Source organism: Osmerus mordax, chromosome 25 (genome assembly GCF_038355195.1).
Source record: "Osmerus mordax isolate fOsmMor3 chromosome 25, fOsmMor3.pri, whole genome shotgun sequence".
NCBI lineage: Eukaryota > Metazoa > Chordata > Actinopteri > Osmeriformes > Osmeridae > Osmerus > Osmerus mordax.
The window spans coordinates 2,435,044-2,447,543 of record NC_090074.1 but is presented as its reverse complement, the minus strand read 5'-3'; the positions used below and the strand labels follow the sequence as shown (position 1 = coordinate 2,447,543).

At 49.2% G+C, this 12,500-nt stretch overlaps 2 protein-coding genes across 2 annotated transcripts in view; both read right to left on the bottom strand.

Moving 5' to 3' along the window:
- Positions 1-2,940, bottom strand: part of dbn1 (drebrin 1) — a gene marked incomplete in the record, with an annotated part of 29,774 nt that extends 26,834 nt beyond the window's left edge. Inside the window, 1 exon segment of the mRNA XM_067228596.1 lies at positions 2,840-2,940. Within this exon segment, the coding sequence (XP_067084697.1) occupies positions 2,840-2,940 (101 nt within the window).
- Positions 2,941-7,676: 4,736 nt separating this feature from the next.
- zgc:77151 (uncharacterized protein LOC337153 homolog) overlaps positions 7,677-12,500 on the bottom strand; it is an 11,765-nt gene continuing 6,941 nt past the window's right edge. The window contains 7 exon segments of the mRNA XM_067228594.1: positions 7,677-7,823; positions 7,983-9,440; positions 9,834-10,020; positions 10,229-10,326; positions 10,792-10,844; positions 11,737-11,884; positions 12,198-12,310. Of these exon segments, the coding sequence (XP_067084695.1) occupies positions 7,677-7,823; positions 7,983-9,440; positions 9,834-10,020; positions 10,229-10,326; positions 10,792-10,844; positions 11,737-11,884; positions 12,198-12,310 (2,204 nt within the window).

Here is a 12,500-nt window from a genome sequence, read left to right as displayed (position 1 = left end):
GCCCAATATGTGTCACGCTGAAGTAGATATGCAGTCTCTCTCTATAAAGAAGCTTTCACAGGCCACGGCCGCCAACATTAACATCGTGTACACTTGGTTTACTGTACACAGTACATTCGTTGCCAAGTCAACACAGTACATGCCAGGATTAGTGGCACATGCCAGTGTTAGTTAACTTCGTTTAAGGTTAGTTCCGTGGTTAGTTCCGTGGTTGTTTTTTTGTATGTGCTTGGGTGAGGGACCCAGTACTTGGAGACCGGTGTCAATTGACCACTATGTGGTCAAATTAAAAGACAATTGGTCGGTCAATCAATCAATCAATCGAGGTTCCCAGAGAGAATGGTGTGCGTTAGCCACTGTTTTCCAGATGCTGTCATTGAGGTTTACTGTGATGGGAAGATGTATATGAGGGTGGGGGTAACTGAGGTTGACACAGATGAGTTCCAGGATTGTGGCAACAGAGAGGATCCTCTCTCCAGACCCAGACAGTCAGACCTGGCTCTGATTGGACAGGGCTGAGCCTGAAAACCCTAACTCTGCTTCCTGTTCAGACCAGGCTGGTGATGACGGATGGAGGGAGGGAGGATGCCGGAAAATAAGAAAACCGAGCAATAAAAAACAGGAAAACTGATTGGAGAAAACATGGAAAATCCTATTTTCCTGTGGGAATGGGTGGACTTCCCCTATGAGAGATGGATTGGTTTACACTGCCGTCAATATGTGGCTCATCAGCGTCAGAGTGACGGGTCCTGGAACACTTCATCTCTTCATCCCCCCTCCCCCTCCCCCCCCCTCACCCTCTCAACCATCGGTGGTCAGGTTCAAAACGACTCAGTTTCCTATTCCGACCAGCGGGATCACTGATATAGTCCACCCCCATGTCAAGCATCTCCTCAGTCCTTCCTGTCCCTGGCGCTGCCATTGGCCCTCGTTGACCCCCCGGGGAACAAGCACCGACCTGTCAATCATCCGCAGTCTGCCCGCTATCCCCCTTACTTCTGCCCTGCTCCTAGCTTTGATCCCGTCCCCACATCAGACAGATAGTGTAGCCTCTGACCTCAGCGATAGCCTCGAGCGCTGTGATGATCAGCCAGGACAGGGACTGTCTCGGGTATCCACCCCTCCTCCACTCACCGGGAGGGGTGAGTGGAGGAGGGGTGGGTGGAGGAGGGGTGAGTGGAGGAGGGGTGGGTGGAGGAGGGGTGGGTGGGTGGAGGGGGGCTGGGTGTTTAGGGTCACACATGGTTGAACGCCTACCCCCCCCCTCTCTCTCTCTTTGTTTCTCTCCTCCCAAGGGTTAATAACAGAGGCTGGCCCTGACATCATCATCCTATCCTCCACCTTAATCTGATAAACAAGCTAAAGAAAAGGGAGTCCAGCCATTACCGATGGAGGTATTAACCTTTGCTGATGGAGCATGGAGCCTGTTGAAGGAGTCGGGGGGCGGGGGGAGGGGGAGAGGGGAGAGGGAGGGGGTCTGGCTGTTTGACGACAGTGAATGTGCCTCTCTCCGCTCGCCCTGACACAGAGCGAGGGCTGTCACTAAACTAGGTTAACCTGCCAGTCGATGAGCAAGCGCAGACTCTTTACATGATGTGTTTTTCACAGTCAGGGCACACAAGCTGTCTGCTGGGAACAGAGAGCTGTGTATGGGCCTCTGACCCCTCCTACACACACTCACATACAGTATGTACACACACACACACACACACACACACACTCACATACAGTATGTACACACATTCACACACACACACACACACACACACGGACAAATTGACTCAGTCCCTAAAGATTAACTATAACGCTGGAAAAACGCGCAGGTGGTTTGAGTAGGAGAGATTCTACCATGTGAGTGTGTCCTTAAACACAAAGAGCCAGGACAGAGCAACGCCTCGTCAGACGCAAGGCCCGGCGGAATGCAAGGATGACCAACCACTGGCACTCAATCATTCAACGGCGTGTTAGTTTATGCCTCGTCATCAGAATAAATCAGTTATTTCCATCTGCTTCTGGCTGCTATAGCGGACGAGAGAAATATGGGACGCTCCTATTCAGGGTTGACGGATTTGACAATTCTCGCCTCGCCCGTCTCCGCCCTCGCTCGCATGGGATGCGAGGGGAAAGCTAGACACCATGTATACCAATTGAGACACAGCGAGTGTGGGCTAAAAAGCTTCATAAATCAAACGCACTCAGAAACTGCATTTCCAGAACTCCACGCAGGATATGCGTGCTGGAAAGGACCGCCCGTTTGTGGTCCAAAGTAAGAATTTAGTTCTAGGCAAACAATGAATACCCGTTGCACAATATTTGGTGAGTCCGTACATCGCTACCGTGGGGGAGCAAGGACCGGTGTGCCAGTAACACTGGGCCACAGCAATTTTCAACTTTTGACAAATTCCATTCTAACCGGACCAAACTGCCAGCTTTAAAGAACCCAGTCCCTTACAAGTACAATTAAACGTTAAATCTTGTACGTTTAATTGTACGAAAACGCTGTAACAACTGACCTAGCCCTTATTGCTCTCAACATGTAGCCCCCCAAAAAGGGTATTGGGCTAAAGTGCGACGTAGCCTCATTTAAATCGTGCTTTCCGCTCAATTTTGGTGGAGAGATTTAACCGGTGAGAGTCCATATGGGACGGTTCCCATCCTCCTCCGCAGGGATGCTGCAAACAGCCTCGCGCTGTGGACGGTGGGGGATGTGCGGGTGCCCCTGTCCTGTGCGTCCATGCGCATCCCTAACTACCCGGCAGCTCAACCAAACCCCGCAGTAAAACACAACAGTCTAAAAGCCGCCGGGGCCGCGGTAGACAACGATGCTTGTCGGACTCACCAGTCGGTGGACGAAGTCTCGTTAATGACATCCTGGTAGGCTGTGAGAAGGGCCAGTCTGTTCTTGCTGAGATTCACAGCCATGTTGCTGTCTGCAATCATCCGGACCGGTGTAATACTGTAATGGGAGAAGCGGAGGATACAGAGAAACTGCGGAGTAGAGAGAGAGAGAGATAGGAACGGAGAGAGGGAGGGGGAGAGAGAGACTCGTAGTGGTTGAACAAAGAGGCAGTGCAACTCCCTAGCGGCGGAAGGCAGAATACCGCGTGGTCCTAATGCGGGAATGGGACCGGTTTAAGACCATCTGTTTAAAAGGCTGACGGTGTGAATTTAATAAAGACTTTCAGAAGGATGGTTGTTTTTTGAGAGAGAGAGAGAGAGAGAGAGAGAGAGAGAGAGAGAGAGAGAGAGAGAGAGAGAGAGAGAGAGAGAGAGAGAGAGAGAGAGTGATGGAAAAGCTGCTCTGTTGCTGTGTGTATGCCCCCTTCCTCCCTAGAGATAAATGTTTGCTGTCTGGGCCTGTGAAGGAAAGATTCACCCTGAAGGCTGTCTCTCTCTCTCTTATCTGTCTCACTCGCTCCCTCTTTCTGCTTTTCACTTTCTCTTTGTCTGTAACTGCACTTACATTTATGCATTTTGCATCTTCTATCCAAAGCGACTTCCACGCACTTATCTTTCTCACTCTCTCCTTTTACTGGCATGCACCCAAGAGAACCCGACAGGGGCGTCTTCGCGTCCTATTCCATCCCAGACTCGAGTCACCATCCCTGGGGTGGAGAATTGTGTCAGTGGGCTGTTACGTCAGACCCTTGGAGCTGTGTGTGAGAGGCAAGCCAGGCCCACGGCTGTGGGGCAGTCGAAGCCTCAAACACAGTCAGTCAGAGGAGTGTGTTACGCAGTCAAACGTGTGGAAATATGGACAGTGTGGACAGAAGTATTGTTTACAGGTCAAGGCATAAATAAGGTTGGCTGTAATTGCCTCCCTCTTTCCTCTGCTCATCCTTGTTGTTTTGTTTGCAGGGTCGCGGGTAGAGGTGAGGAGGTCGTTAACCTGATCAGGTACATCTGGGACCTGGCTGGGAAGCTAACCCTTAGAGCAGTGGTTCTCCCCCCTGGTCCTCAGGGAACCCCAGCCCTGCATGTTCTAGATGTTTCCCTGCTCCAACACACCTGATTCTAATGAATGCTCGTTATAAAGCCTAATGGCGAGCAGAAGCCTGGTAACGACCATTGATTAGAATCAGGTGTGTTGGAGCAGAGAAACATCTATGGCGGGTACGGGGTCCCTGAGGACCAGGGTCAAGAACCACTCCCTTTTGCATGTGAGCAAAGTTTTTACCCAAACAGTGAGACCCTTTGGGGGGCGGGACAAGAGCTTGTATGTCAGCCCTCATTGGCTCACTTCCTCCTCAGTCCCTCCTGGCACTGGCAGAGAGAGCTGTCACTCCGATCTGCTCAGCAGAGAGTGTGGCAGAAGTTATATAAATAGAAAGAGATAGTAATCTGTCAGACACGTTTTGTAATGTTCTCATTCTCTGAACCCACAAAGCAGATTTATATCCACACCTGCTGTGAGGTAGATTAGACGGTTTTCAGATCAAGTTAAGGATTGGTGAGGATAGATAATCCTGTGGGATACACAAAGATGAAGAAGCTACCATCACAGGTACATGCTCTTACCATACACACAACAGCCTTGTACTGTACAAACACACACACACACACACCTGCTGTGTTGTCCGGTGAGGATGTGTGTTTGCCCCAGAGCGCCCCCCAACTCGTTAAGTGGGTTAACGTTAATTAATTCTCCTCATCCATCCGGTGCACACTTCCAAGGTGCCAATTATTTTCTTCTGCTGACGCTGATTGTTCTCAGGAAATACATCTGTCCAACAGGACCTGGGCACACATCCAGCACTTATCTGTTCCCGAGTGTGTGTTTGTGTGTGTATACAACATGTACTGTGTGTGTTTGAATGTGTGTGTGTGAGGAACATGTACAGTATGTATGTCTTAGATGCATGTGTGTGTGTATGCTTGTACATGAGAGTGTGTGTGTGTGTGAGGAACACATACAGTATGCCAGTGTTGCATGCATGTCTGTGTTATACTGACCCTCCATGCCTGAAGCTTAGAGCCACAGCCTGCTAGAGAAGGCAGGCCAAAGCAGGCAGGCCAAAGCAGGCAGGCCAGCCAGATCCATAGAGACTTGGCTCAGAGACGAGACTTTCTGCGCAGAGTAGAGGAGAACAGGCCAGCTCTACTTCAAGCTGGGAATCAATGAATCCCACTCAGGAATCATGTGCTGGATCAGTTCTGCACCTTAGGAAAGTGGAACCAAAGCCTTCAGAATGCGGAACTGTTGTCATCAGAATCAGACTGACTGTACTTACAGTTCTAGAATCAAGAGAGCCTTCCAGTTGTTCTATTGATAGAAATGCATTTTTTTTCTCCATCTTTATCTCTGTTGGGTCAGAGCAACAAGGGGAATTGGGGGTTAGGAATCCTTGTTTTCTGACTTTTAGGCCACAAGAGCATTGATTTATTGATCTGAGTCTATATTTGGATACACACACGCACGCGCACACCTCCCGACCCTGTGCCACTTATGCGTCTCACCTCTGGGGCCGGCGTGTTACCGTGACAACGGAAGGTTCTGTTCCTGAAGGTTCTGGAATGTGTTCATTTCCTCGTCGATTTGATCGTTTACTCGCTGTATACCGCCTGACCCTTGTGCTGCAGCCATCAACAACAATGTGTGTGTGTGCGCATAACTAATTGATTAACCCCTTTCGCTGTTCTTCTGCTTTGCTTCTCTCTCGAGATCTTTCTGATGAGAATACGGAAGGCTGAAGAACTGAGACAGATTTAGAGGTAGCCTAAAGGGCCTTAAATAATTATTTGTCACTTAGCGAAGCGCGTTTGTTTCCTTTGTGTTCCTTCTGTTCGCCAAACTCTTAAATAGATAAATGTATATGTGATACTACATTACACCAGCATGGATGTTGCAATATTGTCATTCTAATTTTACATTTCAGTTCAGTGCAGTCAATGCTGACAAACGTTGTTTGCCAGTGCTTTGTCGCCATCTAGTGGTTGACTTAAGTTGCATTATATATTGTCCACTTCCTCAAATACAAGCGAGTCATTTCCAGTCGATGCACATAACACAACTTCCGAAAAGGACGCGTCTTTATTATCATAAATATACAGTGTTAAAACAAAAGGCTGATAGGTAAGAATAAAGTCGTCTATTAGAGTGTTTCGGAGTACTGTTGGAACAGGTAACATTAAAAACAGAAACAGAAATAAAAAAATACCAGAAACAGGTGTGTTCTATGAACGATTTGATCTAAGATCTTTTACACAGGTTTAACAATAGAGAACTACCTGACAACTGCAGGAATTAGCTGTTCAAGTAACGACCTTACATCGGTAGAGTACAGTGGCTACCACAAGGATTTAGGCGTCAACTACACAAGAATAATCAGACACTAAAGTCTTCCGCAACAGCCCACACTGAAGTAGCATGTGTAAAAGCACTGAAGATATACCATATTCACCAGATAGGGTTGTGGTCTCTACATGCACAATTGAATGTAAACATTTGATCTTAAAACCATAACATTTCTACAACATTACAAATATATATCCAACTGAAAAAGCTTAAATATTATCTATCCAGCACAACTTAATGAAAGAGCTTATGACATCATAGGAATGTTCAGCTCCATTTTAAACTAGAACGCATTCCAGTAAGTAGACATTTTCAGACGTTATAAAATACAGCATTATGCTGCGGTAAGTTCTACTAAAAAACAGACGGAACCATGTTCTACAAAACAAATAAGTTCCAAAAAAAGTTCCCAGTAAAAAAAAAAAAGATATACAAATATGACAGCTAGAACTGTCTTGCGCGAGATAATGTTCCGGTAAATCCTTTGGTTGTGGTGGCTGACGTGCACGTTAGTTACAAAAACAACCAACGCGTGTCCAGTTCAACATGGCATTTTAAAATCCATTTGACACAAGATAATAAAAATGACAACATTTTTAACAAGACCGTATGAAAACACAATCTACAGAAATACCACCACCTCAAGTAGTGTCACCTGTCAACGTCATTCAACGGCGTACGATGTCACGCTGGCATCAGAGTGGAGATGGTTTACATAAATATGAAGAGATCAGTAGGCAGTAGGTGTGCAAATCCTCATAAACCAAACCCAGTCAATACAAAGGCGGATGGACATTTTAATAGAGGACAAACTCGTTTTCTGAAATGATGTTGATTCTTTGACTGTCAACACAAACTGACAAAGACAAAACCATTCAAAGGCCATCTTGCAGTGCCAGTTGGACGAATAGCACATCCATAAAAGAAAAATCACATACTCAGCGAGTTAACCCACACAACATAAAACTAATTTAAATGTAAAAGTTCTTAAGTTTGGTTTAATTTACTAAGCCTCCTGTTACCAGAGTAACTAAGGAAATACAATTTCACTGAATTATAATTAGTGATGAACGTAATTTAAGTTCAGGTCATTAAACTCTCACTATGTATGATGCATAGCATCATACTATATTGAATATATACATATATCTGATTTAAGGCAGTGTAATATGATGTGTATATATGTTTTGTGTGTTAATGTGAGGAGTGTGTGTGTGAGAGAGAGATTCTTATTGTGTGTTTGAAGACAGCTTAGAGATGGTTACAGATCTGTATTGATTGTCAGGCAGTCTGTTGCTGGTGGTTCTCTGTGTGGATAAGGTGATGGTACCGGCTCAGTGGAAGATCCACGGTTCTTCTTTGTGGAACCGGTAATGTTCCATCAGCTTTTCTGGGACAGTGCCATGGCTTTGGGCTGGGGTAGAACCGGACTGGGCCGGTCTTTGACGAGAACCTCCACCTCACTCTTCATGTCCTCGGCTTCTGTTGATCCTAGTTGTCCATTAGTACCACAGTCTTCACCTGGACTCTTATCAGAGTCCACACCAGGTGTCTCCTCCATCTCCTCCTCCTCCTCTTCCTCCTCTTCCTCCTCCTCCTCTTCCTCCTCCTCCTCTTCCTCCTCCTCCTCTTCCTCCTCCTCCTCCTCCTCCTCCTCCTCCTCCTCCTCCTCCTCTTCCATCCCCACCTCCATCCTCTCAGGTTCTTCCTTTCCCACCTTTACCGTCTCTCTCTCCTCCATCTCTCCTTTCTCTCTCTCCTCCACCTGTTCCATTGCTTTATATTCCTCCTCCTTCTCCTCCCCTCCATCCTCCTCCTCAATCTTGATCTCTCTGGTCTCCTCCTTCTCTTCTCCGGCCGAGTCCACCACCTCTCCTCCACCCTCTTTCTCCTCGTCTCCTCTGTCCTCCATCTTGTCTTCGTCCTTCTCCTCCCTCTTTTTGCCACCCTCCTTCGCCCTGGGAGAAGCAGCCTGGGTGCTCCCGGCAGGGCGGGCCTCCAGAGATGGCGTCTGCCCCCAGCTGTTCTCCCTGGGGTCGTCCAGCTTCACCTGGAAGGGAGGGAGCTCCAGGAGAAAGGCTCTGATCCTGCTAGGAGAGCTCAGGTCTGCAGGCTCCTCCTGCCCCTCCGGCCCCCGCGCCAGGCCTCCTCTTGACCTCAACCTCAACCCTAGGCTCAGGTCTTCTGCCTCCACCTGGTCCTCCACCAGCTCCCCTGGTCCCAGCTTGGGCCTCTTGGCAGTGCCATCGCCCCCCGATGTGTCCGGGAAGTCCGCGGAGGGTCTTTTGGAGGCGGGCCGCTTACTGAGGTTGAGGGGCAGGGCCTGGTCTGGGGGTGGGGTGTCGGGCATGCAGGGCTTGGGCAGGTCCTGGGAGAGCACCTCTGACAGGCGCTTGGTGAAGGACTGGAGGTGGTCCGAGCCCAGGGGGGTCCGCATCAGCTGGCGAACCTGGAGGCTGCAGTCAAGGTCCAGTGGGAGCACCCTGAGAGGAGGCAAGGGAGGACGGGTTCTCCCCTCCCTGCTGCCCCCTTTGTGGGTCCCGTCCGCCAGCCCACACCAGGAGCATTGGTGGGGGTGGTGGTTGGAAGGGGGCTGGTGTTCGTCCCCGCTAGGCACAGGGGTGTCTGGGCTACCCATCTTGTCCTGGAGGGGGGCGATGGAGGGCTGGTGGGAGCCTGGGTCCTGGGGGGTCAGGACTGGATGGTCCAGGCTGTTCAGGCCCAGGCGGTTACGGAAAACATCCAGAGGACAGAGGCTCTTGGTGGGACTGAATCCCCCCAGAGGGCCCCCTACTGGCAGCCTGGGGAAGGGCGAGAGAAGGGCGGGGGACGGCGCCTGGGTCTGGGGGGCCCCCTCCCTGGCTTCGTTGCTCTGGAAGGGGAGGAAGGGGGTCGACATGGGGGACAAGTCTGGTGTCAGGGGCATGTTGGTGAGGTTGAGTTCCTGGAAGATGGCCTGGTTCTGGAGGGAGGGGTCGGCCGGTCCGGGGCTGGGTTTGGGTGCTGGAGGCTGGGCAGCGGCGGCCTTGGCCTTGGCCTGGGCTAGCAGCTTGGCTTGGGCTAGGAGGGTGGCCTTGTTACGCCTGCCTGGGGGCCTCCCACGGCCCCTCTTAACCACAGGGCCTCCCTCAGGAGAATCAGCCTCCTGATTGGAGGAAACGATAGGAAGCGAGAGATGAGGCAGGGTGGGTAGGGGGGGGGGGGGCGTGGGAGATATGATAGAGAGAAAGGAAATGAAAAACAAATGAAAAACAAAACACTACTTTGCATTCTCAATCATTTCCATACGAGCGTCAAGGCAAAGCATACAGACTCAAAGATGTTCCTGCTGACAGTCTAACACACAGAGCAGACTACATCATAATAATGTCCAATTATAATCACTTAGCAGATTTTCTCAACCAAAGCGACAAACAGATGGAGATTTGAACCTACAAGTCCCACAAGAGCACCTTTTCATCTGCAATCTAACGCTCCTCCAAAGAGATATACCCCGGTGGGAGACAAAACAGAACGAAAAACAGATCTGAACTCTTACAGGAAGAGGAGCAGATATAACGGTCTTCTTCTCTACCGGCTTCATCCCTGGTTTTCTTCCTTTCGCGTCCCCCGCTAGCGGCGGCCTCCCCCGCATCCCCCTGGTTTTGGGAGGACCCGAGGATTCTGGGAGTTTGAGTTCTGCTCCTCCTCCTCCGTTGATGTGCTCCTCATAGGGCAGCATCAGCCTGAGGAACACATCACTCTGACTAACGGTCGATCCAGAGGAGAGCGGGAGAGAGCAGGAGAAAGCGAGAGAGAGAGAGAGAGAGAGAGAGAGAGAGAGAGACAGAGACAGAGAGAGACAGAGAGAGACAGAGAGAGAGAGAGGAATACAGGTGACAAAGGAAAAGGAAAAGTAGGAGGAGATGAGGAAGTAGAGCTGTGTCTCCTTACCTCTCGTAGTGTCTCCTGGTGCAGGTGGCAGCACTCGTGCTTCCAGGACATCCACCCAGCTCATTATACACCACCTTCCACAAGCGCTCCGAGGTCACCTGGGCCCCCACGACACACACACACACACACACACACACACACACACACACACACACACACACACACACACACACACACACACACACACACACACACACACACACACACACACACACACACACACACACACACACACACACACACACACACACACACACACACACACACACACACACACACACACACACACACACACACACACACACACACACACACACACACACACACACACACACACACACACACACACACACACACACACACACACACACACACACACACACAGTTAAAATCCCATCTTCCAGACACGTCCGAAGCTAAACAACACTGTTAGAACAGTGCAGTTTGAGCCCCTTGATCGTTTTGACTTCCTACATGCAGTTTGCACGTCGCTCTGGATGAAAGAGCTGAACGAACAACATGCACATGAGATGGAAACGGTTCATCTGCTACTTCACACTCACCCTCTCATAGCCGCCCAGGCGCCTGACCACAGAGTACATGAGGAACAGGTCGACTGTGGACACACACAGTGTTAGTAAAAAAAAAACTTTATTTAGACATTTAGCAGACGCTCTTATCCAGAGCGACTTACAGTAAGTAAGCAACCTTCTGAATACTAGCCCGATTCCCTAACCGCTCAGCCACCTGATTGTCCATTTAACCAGAAAGGTCAACTATGAACCTATTTTAATATACGATGATGACCCACAGACCTTTTCCAGTTTTCCTGGTTGTTGTACCACCTCTACGGTTGTCTTGTCTGAACTATCATCTCTGCTACGGTCCTGGCTGGCCTACCAATGACCTCTGCTGCTTGTCTGAACTACCATCTCTACTGTGGTCCTCTCTGTATGGACAAACAGTTATACATTTACATTTAGTCATTTAGCAGATGCTCTTATCCAGAGCGACTTACAGTAAGTACAGGGACATTTATCCCCGAGGCAAGCAGGGTGAAGTGCCTTGCTCAAGGACACAACGTCATTATTCATGACCGGGAATCAAACCAGCAACCTTCTGATTACTAGCCTGATTCTCTAACCGCTCAGCCACCTGACTCCCTAGTTTTCCCACAAAGGTGTCATGGAGGCTTTTTTAACAGCCACCCTGTGTCTAATCCCACCAAGAAAACAGCAGAGAACTGGAGATATTCACTAACGCTCTGCTGAGAGTGACGCGAGATTCTTAGAACTAGTTGAGCAGGATGTTTGCACCTTGCCACCTTGGCACAAACATTTTACACGCGTCTGCTACATGAAGTTGTGCAGGTAAATGTGAGAATGTATACAAAACTGACCACTCCTTCCCCGAATCGGTAGATCACCGACAGCAGATTTGGTAAAAGGTACAGGAAATGTGCTTGCGGCTAGAGGATGGGTTGATGATGTCATCAGAGGGTGACTCACTCTTCTTGAAGCCCAGGTTGGGCACCTTGCTGATGGGCGACCCACGGCGCTCCATGAAGACAAACAGCTGATCCAGGAACAGCTGCTCCTCGGGGTGGGGAAGCCACGCCCCCTCGCAGCTCATCTCGACATCTTCCATCACGTTTTCCTGGAACACACACAAACCCACACACCCCGTAAACACACAAACATAACCGAAATGCACACACACACACACCACAAACACACACACATTCCGCAAACACACAACGTACATAAACAAACAATGCAGAAAGGCGCGCGCACACACACACACAGAGGAAAGATAGTTTGGATCCTCTGTTAATATCTACTCAAATAGTTTGTGAAGGCAGTGATGGCAACAGTTCAAAGTTAAAGTGACACAGTTAATGCTGCAGCTACAACTGAACTTTGCATGTTATCTGGTTAAAAGGAAACAGAAAGTTCTGAAAATAGTTTACCTTCATTTTCTCGACCCAGGTCTCTGATTGGCTGGGAGAATTAGACTCCACCCCTTGCCTGTCACGGCCTCTTCTCTTGCGTGGTCGCCCCTTCAGGCTGATAGAAGTGCATCCTGGGATGGAAGAAAAAGCTGTTTAATTCGCAGCCAGAGTTCCCAGACCCACTCAATCAACAGATGATAGTTTTCAGGTCTCGTCAGGTACCAATAAGAGCGATTTATTTTTGTAGATATGTTTTTTTTTGTTGGGGGGATTAAAAATCATGATTTCTTTTTATTATTTTTTTTTATCAAATCGTGACCC